This window comes from Cryptotermes secundus, unplaced genomic scaffold (assembly GCF_002891405.2).
Source record: "Cryptotermes secundus unplaced genomic scaffold, Csec_1.0 scaffold250, whole genome shotgun sequence".
NCBI classification, from domain to species: domain Eukaryota; kingdom Metazoa; phylum Arthropoda; class Insecta; order Blattodea; family Kalotermitidae; genus Cryptotermes; species Cryptotermes secundus.
In genome coordinates, this window is record NW_019738873.1 from 667,936 (window position 1) to 691,453 (window position 23,518).

Consider the following 23,518-nt stretch of genomic DNA (forward strand, 5'->3'; position numbering starts at 1 on the left):
TGGAAACTTTACTTCTTATTTCAGTGGATGAAAACCTCCCAGCATGTACTTCACTCAATACATTCATCAGAGATCATGCCAACCTGAGAGGTACAAAGGCCATGTGCCATGAGGGAGGTTGTGGTGCCTGTTTAGTGGCTGTAACATCTGAACACCCCTTCAAGGAAACAGCGATGACTTATGCAGTCAATTCAGTGAGTACATTCATCCATTCAACATCTATGCTTCCTTTCACACTTTCATTAATAGGGAGGAATTTTCATTCAAGATTCCTGAGGAAAGGCTGCTAAAATGTGCATTTGGATCTTAGAGAGAGGAAGTAACAGGAAGCTGGAGGAAGTCTCATAATGAGAATCTCTAGAATTTGTACTCTTTGCCAGATATCATTAGGATGACCAAATAAGGCATGATAAGATGGGGAACATGTGGCACACATGGAGCAGATGACAAATAAACGAAAATTTTTGTCTGAAAACCTGAATGGAAGACATAGGTATAGATAGGAAGGTAATATTAAAATGGATCGGAATTGTGTGATTCTGAATGGAGTCATATAGACTGGGTTTGACCCAGCCTCTAACAGAAATGAGTACCAGGAATCTTCTTGGGGGTAAAGGGCAGCCAGCACATAAATCTTACAGTCTCACTGCCATTTGTGAGCTGACTGTCTAGAAAATGTGAGAGCATTGACATGTCAGAACCCTATGGGTCTCCATGGCCTGTTACAGGGACAGCTTTACCTACTGGACTGAGTGGTGTCATAATACAAAGCTCAACAATACAAACAAATGATGTGTATAAAATTGTGCTTATTCCTTTCCAGTGTCTTATTTCTGTGTTTTCCTGTCATGGCTGGGCTATTACTACTGCGGAAGGAATTGGGAACAAAAAGAAAGGCTACCACCCAGTACAAGCACGACTTGCTCTAATGAATGGCACACAATGTGGATACTGCTCCCCTGGGATGGTAATGAATATGTACAGGTACGTTGTCTGCAGATGGAAATGCACCATAAACTCCTGCTCACTGAATTCTACAGTCACCTATGGGAAATATCAGATTATTAGCAGAGATTGTTATACCATTATGAACTAGTTATGATAACTATTACCAAGGAGACTTGCATGATTGCAACATTCTAGAGGGCAGAGCTTTACCACTGTGCTCTTAGTGTGGAGTCTAGGCTAAGGATTCTCAAAATTTAATGTTTGTGTTAAGGATTTATCATCCTTCAATTGATAGCAGATCACCTGAAGACAATTTCAAAATGTCGACACCTCAGGAAGTGGACAATGTGCAACAAAACTGTGGTGTAATTTTCGGCTGTGTTGAGGGTTAAATTTGTAGTTTATGAATTACAGAGTTTGAAACAGTAATACTAATGAAGGAACCATTATCTATATTTCTGGCATTAATATCCAAATATTCTATTTTGGTGATATCAGTGCTTGTCACTGGAGGTGATCTTGTATAAGTATGATCAAATCCACAACATCAAAAATTGTTTCCTTAAAATTAATTTCAATGTTAACCTTATATATCTCTCCCTTGACCTCCTCTGTTCTAACTACTAACAGGAAAATATGAATCCCAAAATTACTGAAAGTAAATAGTAAAATATTGAGGTAGATATTTTTACATCAGCAATATACATTTCTTCAGTGTAAACATAAGTGAAGTAGGCATTTACACAAGAGATGAAGAAATGTTACTGTAGTTAACAAATCTAACAGTTCATTGTCCGTTTTCTTTGTAAATCTGTGCATAATGTCAAATGAAAATTACATGATATCTCTGTAAGCTCAGAGCCATTTGGTTTCATTGCATTTAAGGACAATATGAGATTAGAGGTTCTCACAGTGATGAATATCAAGACTAGTCTTTTAGGATGTGTCATGATGTGAATCCTTGTAAGTACCAGACTACACAGTGTCACATCCTGGAAGACTCCAATTTTATCACAGAGAGTTCTTGCACTAAATATAACTTGAAATCCTGGATCACCCAATTATATTTTTTCTCTCCAGCCTTCTTGAAGGCGAAAGAGTCACAATGAAGGATGTTGAGAACTCCTTTGGTGGCAACATATGCCGCTGTACTGGTTACCGTCCAATTCTGGATGCCTTCAAGTCCTTGAGTGTAGATGCTGCTTCAGATCTACTGGAGAAAGTTCAGGACATCGAGGTCAGTAAATAATAACGTTCTACTGAAACACAGCCTGACCAACTCTTTGCAGATAAAACTGTGACAGTCCTACCGAGTGTTCTCATGTAAAGTTCAGACGTCATTTCAGTGCTATGTGGCAAAGGGGCTACTATATATAAATTCAACATAAACACATTACAGAAAACAGCAGCAAAAATGTGCATGACCTTTGTCTTAGTTTACCCTAATTTTCATATTTAATTGAAAAATTATGTTTATAGTATATAATTGAATATAATATAATATATAATATAATATAATTGAATTGAAGTTCATCAACATACAACAATTACTTATTACATTTACTAACAACTACGCAGTTTTTTACAAGTTCCTTTCTAATAAGATATACTGTGACTTATTTCAACTGCATCATCATCATCATCATCATCATCATGAGTCACATGATTACATATTTTATTGCCTCATACCATATGTAAATTCATGTCCTTGTCTTCCATTTTATAGTACCTTAGCCAGGATACTGATTTTCAGTGAACTTGGTGTTAGAATTGTATCATTTGAGCCCAGAATCTATGTTGATTTTCAGTGATCTTGGTGTTAGAATTACGTATAACATCTGAGATCAGAACTTAAGTTAATGCCTATTAAATACCTGGTATGAATATTTCAAATATGATTGTAATACTGAACTTCTGAGACTGCAGTAACATTCTATATAAGATTACGAAATTTTGTGTGATTATATCTTTGAGAAATACGCAGTTATTTATTTAAACCGATTTTTTTTTGTAAATTTGAACTAACATTTTTACAGTTTTACAGAGTTGATATTTACTTTGATGGCAGTATCTAATATGATATGGACTTGATGGTTCAAAATTATTTGATTGTGGTAGATTTGAAATATTGGTGGAGGGACGGCCGAAAAATGAAAGAAAGAAAGAAAGAAAGAAAGAAAGCCTGTTACCAGACAGCTTTGCTCACCTTATGATGAGGTGACCAAATTAAAAATATTCTAGTTTTATACAAAGTCTGTTCTGTCAACATTTCAGGATATACATAAAATCAAGATTTGTCCCAAAACTGAGAAGGCATGTTCTGGAAACTGTAATGGTATTGAAGCTTATCCGAATTGCAATGGAACAATGATCATCCCTAAAGAAGTTTCATCAATTCATCTTCAGCTGAAAGGATCTCAGTGGTTTAAAGTTACAAAACTTGAAGAAATATTTGATATATTTGATAAAATTGGTGATGTTCCATACAGGCTTGTTGCTGGAAACACAGGTCAAGGTAAGCAGCAGTTACTTTATATGTACATGTCTCTTGGTTTATGTAACAATGATGTATTACTCACAGAATCTATTCAGAACAGAATAAGTTTGGCAGGGTGACTATGAATCAGTGACAGATCATTACATTGCAAAACTGTTAGCCAAATCCAAAAGCAGGGGAGGTCATGAAACTGTGGGAATTCAATTCATACATCTTACAAGACAACTATGCAAATTTGAGACAAAAATTAATAAAGTTATGGAACAAAAGAGGAAGAAAATATAAACTGAGAAGGAATTGTTAGTAACTTCTAAGATTGCTTTCTGTGATTATACTTGGTGCTTCAGTTAGATGCAAAGATTCTTTTCAGTGAAAAAATCTGTCACAGAGTTACAGGAGTTCAAAATGTTTTCTAAGTTCTGAAGAATTTGTATCTTGTCTGTCATTAATAATGTAAGAATTTTTCTTTACTTTGCATACTGAGTAGATATGTATGCACCCTCATAAAAACAGAGAATTACTGCTCAACAAACATGCTAGTTGCTGGAATGATTAATAGAAAGGTGAAAAATTTAGTGACTTCTGGTAGTATACAAGACTCCAGCAATGCCCTAACCCTTGGACTGCTACTCAAAATTTCCCACGTGACATTTTGGTAGATAGCATCACATCACAGAATCATGGTAAAATACCTTTCCCAGCAGAAATTTGTCACTTCATCTATCTCTTTAGATGGAGGAGGATCCACTGAAATATAGAGTAAGTGTGTGGAACACACTACCACTGTAATATTCTCACCATAGACTTTGTATTTCATCAGGACGGCCACAACATTTATGCTGTGAAAGGTCAAATTTGGTCTTGCATCTATACCTGCAGTAAACACACAGGTCTTGGGTCTTTCTACAGAGGTACAGTAAAATTCATGTGGATGGCAGCTGTCTGCTCAGGTACTCCAATGGTCTGCACCATCACTTATTGGAACTGAGGGAAAACATCAGTCTGCACAACCTGCAGCAAGGATAGCAGAACACCTGCCTCTGGTCCCAGTTGGATTCACAATCAGTTTTCCAACAAATCCCTCAGTAGCCCTGAGGACAGCATTCATCCTTGTCTGCTTTTCTGCAAGTCAGTCTGATTCTCCTTGATGGTGATGTTACTTATCCCACCAAGAGACCTCCTTCAGCTTCAGACTCAGAGGAAATCTGATCAGAGTTCATGATGGGTTTTGGTTGCTTCCCCATGGTATCACAACATTCAGCAACTGAGTCTTCTGGTATAGGCAGACAGAAGCTCCAGGGACCTATGTAGAAGGGTCCCTGGATATAACACATCCAACCCTGGTGAGGCCCCCGCCATGGCTCAAGCGGTTAGTCGCTGGCTTTGCACCGCGGTGGTCCGGGTTTGATCCTGGGTGTGGTCAAGTGGGATTTGTGGTGGACAAAGTGGCGCTGGGGCAGGTTTTCTCCGAGTACTTCAGTTACCACTGCCAATCTTCATTCCACCAATTGCTCCACAATCACCCTCACCTATCATCTGGGGCTGGTACAATAGGCTAGAAGTGGCCGCAGTACAAGGGACTTAGTCTCACCCCACTAGCAATAAAAAACTCTGGTGAGAGTCTTCTGGAAACAAATCAGTAGCCATCTCACCACGGACCACATAAAAAATACTGCTCCTGTGTTGCAGTGAAATTGTTACGTTCATGTCTGTTGGTGTATCCATTACCTAGCAATGGCTGTTGTATAGCTGCTTATTTCATGGGCATTGCCTAGTAATGGGTCCACATGCCACAATATGGATATCTACACTAAATGTTATTTTTGATATGTTGCAGGAGTATATAGGGTAACTGAGGAACCCAAAGCATACATTGATGTGGGAGATGTTGCTGAGTTGAAATCTCTTTCAACTCAGCCAAAGTTAACTCTTGGAGGAAATATGAGTCTTACTGAAACCATGGAACTCTTCTACAGCCTGTCAGAAGATAATCCAAAATATAAATACACAAGAGTTCTTGCAGACCACATTGATTTGATTGCTAATGTACCAGTCAGAAACGTGAGTGAAGTCATAATTCAAACTCTTCTCTGTTTCTTTGTTTCTGTAACTTAATGCTGCACAATTTACAGTTATAATTGGATAATGGAGATTAATTGAATGGACTGGGACCAGACAGTCCTATGACACATCACACTTATTATGAGATACATTCAAAAATATTTTCAGAATAAATCCATAAATCATAAAATCATGTTAATTGCATTCATATTTATTTGCATTTTTTTAAATTGGTTTGTATTTGCTCCATACATTTTCAGCATTTGAGTAACTGCTGTTGAAGCAAAAATTAATATTAATTGATAAATGTACTAATGATGTTGCATATGACTTTATAGGTGCAGTATTATTTAGTTCCTTATAAACTCGTTCTTAAAATTGTTGCACCTATTTTGCTTTCAACTATGAACTAAGAATTAACCTTCAAAGCAGTGCTGCATGCAACAATGTGTCTTATGAATAGCACAGCCCTACAAATTAGTCACTCCAATTGATGGAAGAAGTTAGGAATCAAGTTCCTGAAAATCATCCACATGTGTCTCATGAGATTTTTTACCTGAGCTCAGCATTTTGCAGGATGGAATGTATTGTAGAAGATCCAGGATATCTTTCGTTTAGCTAGATTAATCAGCAGTAGTCCTGAATATTTTTTATACAGTGGACTGTGTTGGAATCAGATGGCTGACTACATTTCTTTAATGACACTTTCAAGTAGTTGTTCTTATACATGTACTTCACAAATATCATGCTGTGTTCTTTCTTGGTTAATTTTAACATACATACACTTGAGAAATTAAAGCTGTACCCATCAACACTTCCAGCTCTTTCATCGCCAATTCTGCTAATTTATACACTTAACAAAATCTTCTTGCTTCATAAGTGTAACAAATATATTTCCTTTGGTTACACTTGTGTACAATCTGACAGAAAACCATCTGGGTTATAAACAGTTTGAGTGCAATTTGTTGAAAATTTCTCAATTTTTGCAAAGTTGGAATCAGATGGTAAGTGTGTATGATGAGCAACCATAAAATGGTGTTCAGTTGTCATAATAACTTGAATGGATGAGGTAAAGCCACAGGACATACATATTTCAATTCTTGTTCTGTCCTGAACAGTTATCAAAATATAACAAAATATTTTAAATTATGGGGGAAAATTTCAATAAATGTTAAGTATGCAACCACCTTAAAGTAACATATATAATTAACTCAGTTATATGCACAGCTGTGTAAATGGTCTCTCCCATATATACAAAAATTAAAATTTTTTTATTGCTAGTGGGGTGGGACTAAGTTCCTTGTACTGAGGCCACTTCTGGCCTATTGTACCAGCCCCAGATGATAGGTGAGGGTGATTATGGAGCAATTGGTGGAATGTAGATTGGCAGGGGAAACCGAAGTACTCGGGAAAAACCTGCCCCAGCGCCACTTTGTCCACCACAAATCCCACTTGACCAGACCCGGGATCGAACCCGGGCCGCCGCAGTGGGAAGCCAGCGACTAACCGCTTGAGCTATGGCGCAGCCGTTAAAATACGAAATACGTTAAATACGAAAGTCTGAACTATTTTACAACTAAAATGAAGCATATTTGTTTCCCAAGCAATAAGTCTGTTGCATCAACACCGAATATACTCATTTGCAGTATGGTCAACTACGTTCTTAATAACCACAAATATACTTGTATTTTATTTTTTACTACGATGTCGATCCTAGAACCAGATTTAATGAACGTACACTGAAGACACTTTACTGGAGTATTCTGTGGTGACATAAATAAATCCTAACAGAGGTACTCATACAATACTGATAATTCTGATATCAAACTTGCAAAATAAATAAATAACTAAAAATATATTTGTTTGCAATGACTTGTTTCACACAGGTTAGAGACTCTTAATGAAGCGTTAAAATAACCTGGAGGTTTAAAGTGAACTGCATTCTATTACAGACTGGCACAATAGCTGGCAACCTAGCAATGAAGCATGAACACAATGAGTTCCCATCAGATATGTATCTGATGCTGGAAACTGCTGGAGCCACACTGAATATTGGTGAGTTCAACTACAACAGATCTGGCTCAGAAATGAAGCTCATTCCATGCATTTAGGTTGTGTGTTACTGAGATACTGGCTTGAAGACCAGTGTATTTGACAGACACCTTTCATGGTCTACATCAGTCCTCTAAAATATATGTTATGAAAATAGAGTAACCAGATTAAAACTGTGTGAGATCTGGGGTTCTGATGGCATTGGCTGTGAGGAGTATTCTCTTCTGGTATGTCATACATATCATATATTCTGGTAGAAGTCTGTCAACGTTTCAGAGATATGTACTGCCTCCATCTTCAAGGTCAAAGAGTAAGCTGAGAAAGCAAACAAGCAAGCCAGCTTGCTTGGCCTGCCTCTTCGATCCTGAATTTGGACGCACTATGTTCCTCTGAAACATCAATAAAATTCTACTAGAATATATGATATGACAGCCCAGAAGACAGTACTTTACATGCTACAAGTATTTCCACGTTCTTCCAAATTCATTATTTATGACCATTCTACCATTTTTCAATGGTGAATAGCTTGTACAGTTGATACAAACACTTTCAGTGATCTAAACTATATAACATTCAGGGCAGAGTAAAAAGTAATAAGTGAAAAGTGTAATTATACAAGAGAAACAATATCTGTTTGAAAAAGTGTGTATGCTGCTCATTAAAATACCATTTATATCAGCATTTGAGGTTTTCATGGAAATGGGGATCCATATTGTGGTCTTCTGGGTTATGACACCATGTAGCCTGATAGTACCAAAACGATGGTATCCATTAATGAGACTACACTGTGCTTTAACTCAGATCACAATACGATTAATGTGTATTGTCTGTTACTGCTATATAGAATATATTGTATGATGTTTAAAATAATGAACACTTTGAAATTTCTTTCCAAAATATGGAATCACAGGTTTCTGTGACCAAATCCTTTCAATCATTCCATTCATTTCAGCATGTTCACATGCCAAACCAGTAACCACCCTCAGTGCATCTTGCACTGGCCCTAGAGCGAAACTGTATGCTTAAACTTCTAACATTTAATGCAACAATATTCTTTCTATTAACAGCTCAGAAAGGACAGATTATAAATGTGAACATGTTGGCCTTCTTAGACATGGACATGAAACACAAAATTATCCATAGCATCAACATGCCTGAACTGGACGAGAATTATCATCTCAGAACATTTAAGGTAATGTATTTAATCACTGCTAGTATACGGTTATCTTTCAGGAAAGAAGCTGTCCATGTTTGAGCTATAAGCTTACAAGTGATAACAGAAGCAAAATAGCATGAAATACAATGTTAAGTTGCAGCCTCTTGCTCTCATCTGGTACCTCAAGCAGCGCTAAGAATATACAGAGTTCATTTGACCAGACACATAGAAAGGAAGAAATGGTGACACACCAACAGGCTATTCAGGATGTAAATCTTAAGGGGAGAGTAATGTGGTGTATAGGCCCGTTTCTAGGCAGCGACCATGAAACAAACAATGAAATAACATTCACTGCTAGGCAACAGATCTTCATAAACAAGAAGAGATGGCCACTGCCAAGGAACGGCTTCAGTAAACACGTTCCAGGTGCTGTGGCTACAAATGTTGGGAACGGGTTTCTCTATGGTGGTCGTGCGGAGGGTTATAAGGAAGACAGCTGGAGCAAGGTTAGGCAGTTGGAAGGGAGCCGCCATTCAGAGAGGGCTGAAGCCCAAAAGCGGAGGAAGATCCATTGTTAGAAGCCGTTACCTGGCAACTAATAGTAAAGAAACTGCAGGTTGGAAAATACTTAGTGTGTTGCTCTAGTGATTTATTACGTGTGGAAGTTATCGATGGCACTATAATTAAGTGTAATTATGTGTCGTATGCTAAAGTCATCAATAAATCAAATATTCAATCCAAATTCTTGCTGAGAGTCACTCATACACATTATGATATGTTAAGGTACAACAGATAGTGCAGAATAAGCAGCATGTTGTGAACTGCTCTTTTAGCTCACTTTGCTGCCTGCATCTCATTTATTTACACACACACAATAGGCATTCTTAATAAGTATACATGTGTACACACTCAAATATTTCTACCATGCCTGGTAATACTGATAAAAATCCATTTATTACCACCACAATATTGCTTTATTGATTCAAAACGTGACCCTTTAACCTTTTAAAGCCCACTAGTTCTACATGTAGCATCTGCTGTAAGAAATGAAAACTTTGAATTCTGCCCAGAGAATGTATTTTTATGCTTTGTATGGTTCCTAAAATGAACAGATATCCCCCGCCCCAAAAAAACAGTGTTTACTGGTTAATCTTAGTAGCAGAGATGTAATGTGTTTCCTACGGGGTATGGACTGAGTTTTTATATATCATTTAGAAGAAATTAAGTATTTTAAGGGTTAAATTAAATTTTGAATTTCAGGATAAATGAAGTTGTGTTGGTTAAGCTCTTGTAAATAGGTGTATCTTTGTAACATGTTATTTGGTTTCTGAGCGCCTTAGAATATTCAAGACAGAAGATTAATATTTTAAAAATAATTGAATTTTCTGTTGTTAATATTTGGTACATATTCTTTTGTTTTTTTCTCAATTTTGATTTTTTCCAAAACTCGTGGCAGCAGTGAGGAGAAATATCTGACTTGCTTCCCCTATCATCTCCATTGGTCCCATGTAGAACAAAAAGAAATAACATAGTGTCAATGAACATGAAACCGTTAGTTCTGAACATGTTAGTTTTAGGAAATATCTACATGAAAATTAGGGCTTCATATTTTAGCTGATGTTTCATGCATCCCTTCACACACACAGCATAATACCTGAACACGGGTGGGACTACTTCTTTACAATCTCTCTTCTTCATGATGGCAAACAATGACTTCATATTCTTCACAAGATTTATATAATATATTGAAATATGAAACTAAAAACAAGAGATATGTAGCAGTTTTTATATTATATGATATTTCCTTTCTCCATTTTGCAGATCATGCCTAGAGCACAGAATGCTCATGCATATGTGAACGCAGGTTTTCTGTTTAAAATAAACGTGAATGACAGTGGAAAGGTACTGGCAAAGCCAACCATTGTGTTTGGTGGTATTAATCCTGAGTTTGTAAGTATTATAACAAATACCAATTGCTGTTAAAATAATATTTCAGGTGACTTTGCCCTTGAAATATTCTTGATGAGAAAAGTTTCAACCACCCTTCCTGAAGATTTGAGGTTCTTGTGGAAGTGACTGTGAACATCACTGTCTTCTGGAATGTGACATTCCATAGAAAAAACTATCCTTTCTCTTTCTGTCCCCTCTATTTATGCCTTCCTCACAGTCCTCTTCTTTACTCATTCTAGTTCATACAATCTTTCCCTCCTTCACATAACTGTTTTATTCTTTCCACTTCCTGCTTCCAGCTTCCTGTTCCTTCAAAACATTCATATCCACCTCAAAGACTAGAAAGTATCACAACCCAGAAGATCACAGTCTGAAAATTTATCTTTGTGCAAAATTTCTATACCTCAACATTAGAGCTTTATTATGTTTGCAATTTTAAACTACAAAATAACACTCACATTTACAAATGCATCTTTATCTGTTATGATTCTAAAATCAAATGCCTTGTTATTATGCTTCATTTGTTGCCACTATAAAAGTGAAACTAAATATATAATTCCTCTGTTGTTACTTTATATTTGGCTCAAACATAAACTTTAAAAACTTACACATTCCCTAAAAACATACATATAATATTTTAGATCACATGATATTTGCTGCTCCCATAACGTGACACTCAGTGGCATGACTTCCAATTATTTCTAAAGACTGGTTAACTGGTTCAGTGCCATAAACCTTACTTTACTATTTATGTAAGCTGTAGTATTATTGCATCTACTACTACAAGGAATTTATCATATTCGATATTCACTGCGTTAGGATAATGATGTACTGACCATAAAATTTAAATCATCACAACTTGCAAACCACTTTGTTTTCAAATTTATGCTAAACAACACTCTATTACTGTATACTTACAGATCCACGCTTCAAACACAGAATCCTATGTGAATGGCAAGAATCTCTTTGACCGTAAAATTCTGAGGACTGCCCTCAAAATACTGGACACTGAGCTACATCCGGATCATGTTTTGCCAGATGCTTCTCCCGAATACAGAAAAGGCTTGGCTGAAGCTTTGTTCTATAAGGTAGCATCCACACTCCTGAAACTGTTCTTATTTTAGTTTTCTCAAGCTTCTATACATGAAAAGGCATCTTACAACACATATTAATAAATTAAATATCACTATAACTCGTTTTTTAAAATAATGATGGTTTTCATGCAAGATGTATAATACAGAGAGAAGTCTAAAAACTGTGCATCATATTACATTCTACTTACATGCATACTGTATCATCAGTATCCAGTTGCATACCAAAACGAAGGTCCATCGTCCTATTCTGCTTTCATCCAATCTCACAGCAGAATCTGTACCATGAATTTTTGTTCCCAATCTCAAATCCAGCAACTATAGCTGAAGGTGTCTTTCCTACTTTCTGTTGGCTATAACTGAAACATACATGAATATATATCATTGTGTTGGTTTCCTCTTATTTCATGTGTGGGCCCATCCTTTTATAACTTTCCCCAAGAGTTTTTAGAGGTAGGGTTGCCATTAGCCTATGAGTACTGCAAATTGAAAGAATGATACAAATTCTCCTTTACCCCCACATAATGATATTGACTTTTAGTTCAATGTGGGGTACTAATAAGACTGCTGCATAGTTTTGACTGGCTGAAGAGACAGTGACAGTACACTGAATTTGTGTCTCTTCCTTGCCACTATGAAATTTTTAATTGGGTTATATAATTCCTGCCTTGGATGTTAACACAGTTAATACTAGCCTATCTTTTGTATAGAGATAATGAGGAAAATATTATCCTCCAAAACTGAGGTTCAATGATGACTATGGTATGCAGTGTCTTCTAGTATGTAACACCTTGTAGCCTAGCATTTTGGAGAAACATCAGTGAACTTCTGCTAGACCACACATCTTTATATCCCAGACAGTGGCATTATTTAGTGAATATAGCTGATAAGTAGAGCTGAATATAAAGATTGTGACATAGTAACTATGACACCACAGTGTCAGATCTAAGGCTCTTGAACTACTAAGCATGAAGAGTACTATCTTGTGGGATGTGACATCATGTTTCCTCTGATATTTCAGAGGAACACACTGCCTGCATCTGTACGGTTCAAAGAGTAACACAGGCAAGCACTCACTTGGCTTACTCTTTAACCTTGAAGATGTGGGCAGTGTGTTCCTCTGAAATGTTGATGAACTTCTGATTACACAGCATCACATTCCAGAGGACAGTACTTATCATGTCACCACAGAATTCTGTTTTATGGAGCTCTTTTATTCTCACACTTGAGGTCATCTTCTTCTCTAATACCTTCATAAATGGCTGAAATAATGCAGATGCAGGGGTCAGCAAATATATTACTTTTACTCGTTTTTCAGTATGTATTGGGGTTGTCTCCACCTAATCTACCAAAGAACTTGGTTAGCGGTGGAAAAATCCTTGAACGACCGATTTCCACAGGAAAGCAGGATTTTGAAACAAACCAATCAGTGTGGCCGCTAAATAAACCAGTTCCAAAGCTGGAGGCAGTCACTCAATGTTCTGGTAAGACTGAACTGGGATATAGTGCACAGTTCTATCATGTTTAATGTTTTAACTGTCTAAGGTCTCAGTCCATGGGGTCAACATACATATATCTTAAGCATACTGAAGTAATTCCTTGAAAGTTTTAAGTAACTGAATTTTTAAACAATAATTTTAAAATAATTTGTTGTAAATTCAGCAAAGCATCACATCATAATGGCTTACAAGGGAAGTGGATGTGAGGCTTCATGGATTTTTAACTTCAAGACTACATGACATGAAGATGGACTTTTAGTTTTATGCTTCATGAGGGCAAATGTCATTTTGGGGAGCAACAATATTTGCAAACCTAATATCAGCAGTACCATATACAGGAACAGAACTGTTCCAATATGCATGATGAGAATTCATGGTGGACAATGCAACATTGGCATGATTCTATGATTCCTCACACTGCACTTCCAAATACCATTTGTTATCGCAACAATAGCAATAGTTCACCTACTATTTCTACATCAAACAGGGTTCTACAACCCCTTAGGCTTAAAAAGAGATACTGATAAAATCCTATTCCATCTGTACTTCACAACAAAGGACCCCTGGGAAATAAGCAGAATCAGTGGGATGATATGCTGAAGAAGGAATTCCTAACACTCCTGCCTGGAATCAAACTCCTGTCATTCAAAGTGCAGTCCTACACTGACAGACCAAAACATCCCAATTAAATGGTTAGCTTTCATGCTACATATTTAGGAGACTGCAGGTTCAAACCTTGACCTATAATCTAGTTATTCTGGCTGAGGTTTGTTTAGTATTCCTCAGTCCCTCCACACATATGTTGTGATAGTACAGAGTGTTCAGCTGGGATAGAAATGTACTGTTTGTGAAAGTCAATGGAAATTTACTCTGTAACCATAGAGGCAAAAGTGCAAGGTTTTTTCTGACATCTGGTGCTTAATTTCTGCAATTAAACAAAATTTCATTAATGATTACTGCATGAAAGTGACACAAACTTAGGATGTTTTGTAAGAAATGCTAATTTTGCAACACATTTGAAGTTCTGAAGCAATTCAGTGTCCTTGCTCATGTACCAAACAGGGTTTGCTGAAAAACATTCAGGCTAATAATTTGCCATGGAAATTCAACACATAGTGTCACTATTTTTACACTGTGAAATGTTACTTATTGAACTGCATGAGGATTGTCTTTGCTCCATGTTCACACACTTGGAAGGTTGATATTACCACTAATGTAAGGCCTTACTGTTCATCAACAAGAGTGCTGAATCCATGATTCAGATGTACATGTTTTGCAGCAACCATTTGCATAAGCAAATTCTTGCTGTGACTGGTTCTATAACTATGTATATGGATTTATGGAATATACAATAAATGAAGGAGTGAATGAATGAATGAATAATGTGGTTGCATAAAGTTATATATACACATTACATTATATGTGAGAAAATTAATTAGTCTTGTGACTTACAGAATCAGCAGGCCTGATTGATGCAAAATTTGTGTATGTATTTGTGAATGCAGATGTCAGAGAAAAACCAGCTAAATATTTGTGAATACTGATCTCTAACCATTCCTATGTATCTTAAACATTTTTGTAAGTTAGCACATTCCTCTTTGATAATTTCTTTGCATCACAAACTGAACCCACCACTTCTTGACAAGCTTCAATATGCACAGTTTCTTGTGAACTCATTCTTTTTGGTATTTACAAATGACTCTCTGAATGCACTCCTGTAACTTTTCTTTCTTATGTACAGTATAGTGAAAGTAAAGCTATCCTGCTTAACTGAGCACACTATAAGGGTATCTGGGGAAGTGGAAGTATAGCTCCACTTACCATCAGCACTGGATAGAAGTGAGGTGTCAGCTTCATGCTCTGGCTACTTTAGCCCTTGGGAATGAGTCCCAAGTACCCATTAGACAGGAAGTTGCTTAGTGCTGGTCTGGAGGAGAGAAAAATCTCTTTCCTCTGCTGGGAACTGAACCCAGATTCCTTTGTCACCGGACTGTAGCCTAGTTATGAACACTTATGCAGCTGAACAATATACTTCATTGCAAGAGTTGTGAAAATCATGCTTGAAAATAAAAGATCTGGACAAACAGAATCTTTAATGGCAACCATACCAGCCACAACAAATTTGCTGACTGTGAGAATGACTCATCATCCTACACTACACTCATTGAACCAAAACATCTGCTGTAATCATTGTATAGCTTCACTCTCTACTGGTATGAACTCTGTCCCTTAGTCACATAGTCACATCTACCCACTTCCAACTCATCAGTCTTGACCATCCTACAGTTCTTTGGATGTGATTGATGCAGTTGAAAAAGCATTGCTAAATAACCAATAATGAACAATATTCTGAATGTGTTGCCATAGATCCATTAGAATTTCAGTTTGAAAGAAATATAAAACAACACTTGCAATTAGAGCAATCTGTCATAAAAATTAGCAACCATTTCAAATATGAAGTGCATAAGACTGCTTGCCATCATAAGACTCTTTTGGCATATGAACTGTATTCCAGGTTGGTGATGGTGGCATGGACACTGGCAGGGGGAATGCAAACTAGACATCTTCCCCCCTCCCCCATGGAATAAATAATAAAATTTGAAGAGACAAAGGAAATATACCAAATATTAACAATAAGGTTTAAAAATAATTTTAAAAATTACTAGAAAGTAGTCTTAAATATCTCAATTTTGAGGCTGTAAACAAAATTTTTGGACTCCCCCTCGTAAAATTGACAGATCTCCCTTGGGAGATATTCTGGTGGCACCCATGGCTTATTGCTGACTGAGTATAACCATACTGCTCAAAATTAGTTCCTAGAGATGCAGAGCTTTAATATTATTTTCTATTTCAGGAGAAGCACAGTATGTCAATGACATCCCTACAATTCCTGGTGAAGTTTATGCTGCCTTCACTCTCACCACAGTGGGTCAGGGGTATATTGCAAATATTGATCCATNGCAATGTGAATAGTAGATTACCTCCAATTAAGATCTCCTCATTGGCCAAATACACAGTTCCCCAAAGAAGCCTTAAATGGAGACTGATCTCTATAGAGCTCTTGTCATGTTTTCAGGAGTGACTACAGATGGGGTATGGAGTGACGAAATGGATTTATTGACCACTTGTACATACCATTAGGAAGTACTACAAGTAATCACAGTGCTATTGTTAATCTCCAGACCACCTTCTAAGTCTTTTTCCAGCCTGCTGTATCTCCAACAGCCATTCCTTAGCAATGTTTTCTAACAGTGGAGATTCTTCAGCTTCCTGCGCTCATGTCATTACTGCCCACAATATTATATTTCAGCAGCCTGTTGCATTAATATCTCACTAACTCACTCACTCACTTCTGTCTATAAATGCAAACATAATTGTGCTTGCATTTATAAACAGGAGTGAGTGAGTGAGCCATAACTGTCCAGCGAATATCACATAGTTGAACTCACTCAGCTGGTCTGAGGTTCTCACCATATAGTCTCAGGGTGGGCCAAACAGGAAACACTACCTCCAACATTTCTTCTGTTGTTGTTATGGGCGGTGGCCCAGTGATAACCTAGATATCACTAACATGTTTACCAGCCATTACCAAGCAATGTATGTTCCTTCTTGCGATTATTCCATAGCAACGGTACTACATGCTGCAATATGTAAAGCAAAATTAGATAATTAAGATTTGCTTGTGCACAGGCTATTGTCTATGGTTCGATGAAGGATGCTCAAAGTAATAGACCAAAGAAAATAAGCCATATTGCAATGGTTACAGGATCCTAGAAAAATAATATAAGATGCGAAACCAGCAGGCATTTCAGGAATAAAAAGAGGAAATATATGAAAGACAAAATTAATGAGCTTGAAATGAACAGTAAGAACAAGAGCATTAGAGACCTGTATAGAGGAAAAAATGACTTTAAGAGGGGTTACCAGCCTAGCAGTAACTTAGTGAAGGATGAGAATGGTGATCTGCTTCCAGATTCCCACAACATATTGAATAGGTGGAGAAACTACTTCTCTCAGTTATTGATTGTACATAGGGTCAGTGATGTTAGGCAGACAGAAATGCACACAGCTGAGCCATTAATGCGTGATCCTAGCCCTTTTGAGGTTGAAATTGCAATTGCAAAATTGAAACGGTATAAATCGCCAGGTAGTGATCAAATTCTGGCAGAGCTTGTTCAAGCAGGAGGCGAAATATTATTCATAAGCTAATTACTTCTATTTGACATAAGGAAAAATTGCTCGATCAGTGGAAGGAGTCTATTATTGTACCAGTTCCTAAGAAGGGTGATAAAAGTGACTGTAGTAATTATAGGGAGATATCACTGCTATCAACTCCATACAAAAATTTTATTAAATATTATTCTCTCAAGGTTAAGTCCATGCATAGATGAAATTATTGGGGATCATCAGCGTGGGTTTCAACATAACAGATCAACTACAGATCAGATCTTTAGCATTTGTCAGATACTGGAGAAAAATGGGAGTACAATGAGACAGTACATCAGCTATTTCAGACTTCAAGCAAGCCTATGATTCAGTTAGGAGGGAAGTAATGTACAATATTCTTATAGAGTTTGGGATACCAATGAAACTTGTTAGGCTGATTAAAATGTGTATAAATGAAACTTATAGTGAAGTCTGTATAGGTAAACATTTGTCTGATAAATGTCCTATCCAGAACTGTCTAAAACATGGAGATGCTTTATCGCCACTCCTTTTCAACTTTGCCTTAGAATATGCCATTAGGAAGGTCCAGGAAAACCAGGTGGGACTGAAATTAAACGGGACACATCTGCTGTTGCTTTCTACCGATGATGTGAATCTAATGGGTGATAATACAGATACCATAAAGAAAAATACACAGACTTTAATTGACGCAAGTAAGGAGATTGATCAGAGAAGTAAACACAGAGAAAACTAAGTATATGTTGCTGTCTCGTGACCTAAATGCAGGGCAAAATTATGACATAATGATAGAAAACAGATGTTTTGAAAATGTGGCACAGTTCAGATATTTGGGAACAACGATAACAAATCAAATCCTGATTGAGGAGGAAATTAAGAGAAGATTGAACTCAGGTAATGCTTGCTACCATTCAGTCCATAACCTTCTGTCTTCTTGTCTACTGTCCAAAAACAGAAAAATTAGAATATACAAGACTATAATTTTTTCTGTGGTTCTGCATGGATGTGAAATTTGGTCTCCAACATTAAGGGAGGAACATAGACTGAAGGTGTTTGAGAACAGGGTGTTGGGGAGAATATTTGGACCAAAGAGGGATGAAGTGACAGGAGGTTGGAAAAAACTGCATAATGAGGAGCTTCATAACTTGTACTCTTCTCCAAGTATAATTAGAATGATCAAGTCAAGGAGGATAAGGTGGGCAGGGCATGTAGCACAAATGGGGGCGAAAAGGAATGCATATAGGATATTGGTGGTAAAGCCAGAAGGGAAGAGATCACTGAGAAGACCAAGGTGTAGGTGGGTGGACAATATTAAAATGGATCTTAGAGAGATAGGATGGGATGGTATGGATTGGATTGATCTGGCTCAGGATAGGGACCAGTGGAGGGCTCTTGTGAACATGGTAATGAACCTCTGGGTTCCATAAAATGCTGTGACATTCTTGAGTAGCTTGAGATTTGGCTTCTCCTCAGGAAGGGCTCAGCTCCATAAGTAAGTAAGTAAGTAAGTAAGTAAGTACATACAGGTTATTGTCTATAATTTTTTGTGTGCTTCCTCATTCCAGGATATGCAAGGGGTTGTTGCTTTCCTGTCTGCTAAAGATATTCCAGGAAAGAACTCCTTCATTCCTGTGGGATTAATCGCGATGATTGAGGATGAAGAGGTACGTAAAATTTGTACAAATTTTATTGTCTTTATGAAAACAGATGTCAGAACAGATGTAGACACATGATATATCAGGATCCTATGGCAGTAAAGTAAAGTAAAGAAAGTAAAGGTATCCCTGTAACAGGCCATGGAGGACCAAAGAGTTGTGAGATGTTGAGGTTCCCACATTTTCTAGACAGTTGGCTCATAGATGGCAGCAAGGTTGTCAGCCTTATGCCCCGGCCGTCCTTTACACCCAAGAATATTCCAAGAATATTCCTGGTACTCATTTCTGTTAGAGGCTGAGTTGACCCCAGGGCCATAGTGCGGCTGGAAGGATTACGTAAATTGAAAAAATCCACCTCATCAGGATTCGATCCTGCAAACTTTTGGTTCTCCTATGGCAGTGCCTGTGAAAATTACTATGTCATGGGGCGTGAAACTGTGCAGTTTTGTAGACAGGTACACATCTGTCAAACTACATGATATCACAATCCAAAAGACAGTCATCTTCAGATGTAGGAAAGCTTGTATAGAATATGTAATATTCTTCCATTATAATTCTACAGTAAGCTGTATGTGACTATTCACCTTCTTAGTCAAATACACAACTGAACACAAAGACAGCAACTGAAAAATTTTCATGCTCATCATGCTACAGGATATTTCTCCATCTTGGTACTCTTAACTTTCTGTGTTCAGCAGTAGCATAATGATCATCATGCAAACTTGTGAGGTGGAAACCAGACCAGTCCCATTCAAAGCGGGGTCTAAAGTTTTGTGTTTACTTGTTTATAAAGTATGCAACTTCATTACTGATTCATTAAATATTAATGACAATGGTCTATTTAATACGAGTATGCAGATATTATGTTAGACATTGTCCATCGTTCAAAAAAGGAATCCATTTTCAAAACTGAGTGTACGAGTAAGCCATTTTCTGAAACATTGAGTGTGTTAAATATACTACAGATAATGAGTGTCTAATTACATGATATTTGTATACGTTTTGTTAAGATATATTTCTTTTAGAAAAATAAAAATAAAAATAAACAATTAAGCAAACTATTCTGATGTCAGGATAGTAACTGATGAATCACTGATCTTATACTGAATTTTACTTTTTAATTTAATAAACATAAGAACATATGATAAATGTTTGGGCAAAGAAATGGAAATCTAACATTCATAAAAATTCATGTATTATGTGACACATTAAAAATACTGTCATGTAGTATGTGGATCTGGTATATCCACCCATCTCGCAGTCGTTGCATAGCAACGGCTCTGCATGCTGCAATATTTATCCTTCTTTCCTTCATAATCAAAACTTCTGCCTGCGACAGTTAAATATCATATTACAGGAGTATACTGTGGATATTACATTCATTACCAAATTTTATATACTGTTGGCCACTTCATAGGTTTGTATTTCTGATTGTTACTGTAACTTTACAACTCATCACCATTTATAAAACTGGACAGGGATTTGGAAGTACAAATCAGTCTCAATTGCAGTAATAACTTTTGATGCTGATAAAATGTTAAATAATTAACATCATACATTGCATTTTTTAACGTGAACTGGTGGTCAGCTATTTTGCAGTGGCAATATAAAATATGCAGGTCAGCCATTTGGTCTAGTGCTGGCTGACACGCAGAACTTGGCCCACCAGGCAGCTCTGAAAGTGAAAGTGGAATACAGCAATGTGCAGAAACCTCATGTTGACATGAGGGAGGTTATTGCTTCAGGTGACAAAACACGAATAAAAGTAGAAGTGGAACCACAACATAAAGTGCAGGGTAAGCTTGCATAATTTTTCAGAATTCATTGCATTTATCTAATTATGAGGAGCACAGTGCAGAAATATTAACTTATTTCACTAGTCAGTGAAAAATATGGTCTGTCACTTCTCACATATGGGCAGCTGGGTGTACTTATGTAGCTAGAAAAGTGGTTTTGTTTTTAAATGTAATCATTTATGACCAGCGAACAAAACTGCTGTACTAAATAACTTACTGATTATTTTTCATAGGAATATAAGCTAAACAATTATATAAGGAAGTCCTTTAGCAAGCTGCTGTCAATGTGCAATATTTGAGTTCCTCACAGCTGTGAATATTATGATCTTCGTCTTTTAGGATGTGATGCTGTGTAGCCTGGTAGGTAGATATGAACATCTCAGATGCACATGTTATCCCTACCTTCAACTACTGAGTAGATAGAGGCATCAGGTCTCTCCTAAATATTGGTACCTATCCACCAGACTAAATAGCATCCCAAAGGATGTCCAGGTGAAATATGTATGTGCTGTACTGTATAACTTTTGTTTCCAATTATCATAAATTCATATAGAAAGGCAGTCATATTTAATTATTCCACAATCAGAGTCTGCATCAGTTCAGTGAACTGAAATCTGGGTACTGACTGGGCCAGACTCTTATTACCATTGCTGTCTGAGATGCAGAATGTGCAACTGCAGGTTTATGTTATTTCAGTTATTACAATCAGTACCCAGCAGGTCAGTGTATTCTCAATGCATGTGACTTCTGTTCAGTAAATATTCAATACAAAATTTTATCAGGAAACTCTCTGTCCTGATAGTTTTTCATGGTATTCCTCGGTTCTTCTAGGTAAATGTTGGAATAGCACTTTCATATATTTTACGAACTCCTACTTCAAAATTCTTCCATTCACAATTATTCAACCCTGGCTTCTTATGTTATGTAATTTCTACACTTGAAGAGAGTTGTTATAACCTCAGTGTAAAAATTATATGGCTTCTCTTGTTTCACATAACTTGGTAATGGAAGTGATGTAGATGTTGTATCATTATATTTCTTTTCAAAAGTATTGCTGTGCATGTTTTCTTACTGGTTTCAAAATGGTGTGGTGAAAATTGAAAATTTAGCCTGTCAGATTTACAATGTAAGCTTTTAAAAATGGAATCTATTACATAATAGAGTTGAGTCTAATTCAGTGGTACAGGGTTTGTACTTAGCATTGTTCTAATGCATAGGTGAAACAGAAGCTGCACATGTGATTAAAGGCAGCTTTGACATTGGATCTCAGTATCACTACACAATGGAGACGCAATCATGTGTCTGTATCCCAACTGAAGATGGAATAGATGTTTATCCTGCTTCCCAGTGGATGGACTGTGTACAGATTTCAATATCCCAAGTCCTGAATATCCCTGAAAATAGGTAAAGTATGGAGTCAAAGTATTCAGGCTAAAATCACATACATTCTGAAACTTAAACTTAGATCAAATGTATGTTTTCCAGTATCAACATCAATGTACGACGACTTGGGGGAGGGTATGGAGCAAAAATTTCACGCAGTGCATTGATAGCTACTTCATGTGCACTTGCTGCACACAAACTCCACAGGCCAGTGAGGTTTGTTATGAATCTGGAGACCAACATGGCAGCAATAGGCAAGAGATATCGTTCCGCTGTTGATTATGAAGTGAGTAATTAATAAATTACCATAATGCATATTGGTATGATTGGTCTTTTGTCTATGATAAAAAGGATGGAAATGTATGCTTAAAGTGAATATGAGCATGCTTTATGCTAAAACTGAATTTTACTGGAACTAAAAGTTAGAGGGTGGGCCTAGGTCTATCAATCAGCCCAGTTGAGTAGGCAAATTTTAAACTGAGGATGAAGGCAGAGTCAGGTCTCCAAAACATTAATTTAAATAAAAAAGACTGGACAATGGGTAATGCCCCAAATGTCAATAATTGAATTCTACAAACTGGCTCATAAGAAGATGTGCTCTACACAAAATAAAATATTTATTTTGTTAAAATTTGACTTCTTTCTCTGTATCATTTTTCAGTGTCATTTAAGTCAAGTCAAGTTTCAGTTACAACTGACGGTCAGTCAGTCTGTATGTCTTGGTGTCGAGCCCCAGCTGGGGCTCATGACCAGATATTTCATTTTTGAATGAAAGTTACTGTCCTGTCCATTGGGGGGCGCCCTCTCTGACGAGAGGTCGGGTCTGTCATTTGTTAGTCAGTCTGCAGTTAACAGTCCATTGTCTGTATTTACACATATACAATTTGATATATATATATATTTTTTTTAATATATATATATATATATTTTTTTTTTATAACAATATGTACAAGGCCTCTGTCAGTCCAGGCTCAGTACAGCAGATTATGCCCCATTACTAGTATTCGCCACTACGGCAGTTTAGTCACTTGAACGGTCGTATGCCTGACCGCCGCCAAGTTTAAGCCTCTTATACTTTAGTGTCATTTATATTTATTGGAATAAATATATTGTGGGAACATCCCACATTATCACGCATTTCTGCAACGCTCGCTCTTCACATCACTTTTCACCATCACGCGCGCTAACCAATCAGATTGCTTCAAACGATCGCATTTATACTACGCTCGGCAATAGCCCGCGTCT

General features: G+C 36.9%; 1 protein-coding gene across 1 annotated transcript in view; it reads left to right on the forward strand.

Annotated features, from left to right (window-relative positions):
* The window catches only part of LOC111871103 (indole-3-acetaldehyde oxidase), a 74,140-nt gene that overhangs the window by 30,271 nt on the left and 20,351 nt on the right, over positions 1-23,518 (forward strand). Inside the window, exons 3-18 of the mRNA XM_023863908.1 lie at positions 25-194; positions 824-984; positions 2,029-2,185; positions 3,223-3,463; positions 5,283-5,506; positions 7,459-7,561; positions 8,626-8,750; positions 10,536-10,664; positions 11,585-11,752; positions 13,074-13,239; positions 16,109-16,219; positions 17,769-17,791; positions 19,005-19,103; positions 20,683-20,890; positions 22,108-22,294; positions 22,376-22,559. Coding sequence (XP_023719676.1) covers positions 25-194; positions 824-984; positions 2,029-2,185; positions 3,223-3,463; positions 5,283-5,506; positions 7,459-7,561; positions 8,626-8,750; positions 10,536-10,664; positions 11,585-11,752; positions 13,074-13,239; positions 16,109-16,219; positions 17,769-17,791; positions 19,005-19,103; positions 20,683-20,890; positions 22,108-22,294; positions 22,376-22,559 — 2,456 coding nt within the window. The remainder of the gene's footprint in view (positions 1-24; positions 195-823; positions 985-2,028; positions 2,186-3,222; positions 3,464-5,282; positions 5,507-7,458; positions 7,562-8,625; positions 8,751-10,535; positions 10,665-11,584; positions 11,753-13,073; positions 13,240-16,108; positions 16,220-17,768; positions 17,792-19,004; positions 19,104-20,682; positions 20,891-22,107; positions 22,295-22,375; positions 22,560-23,518) is intronic.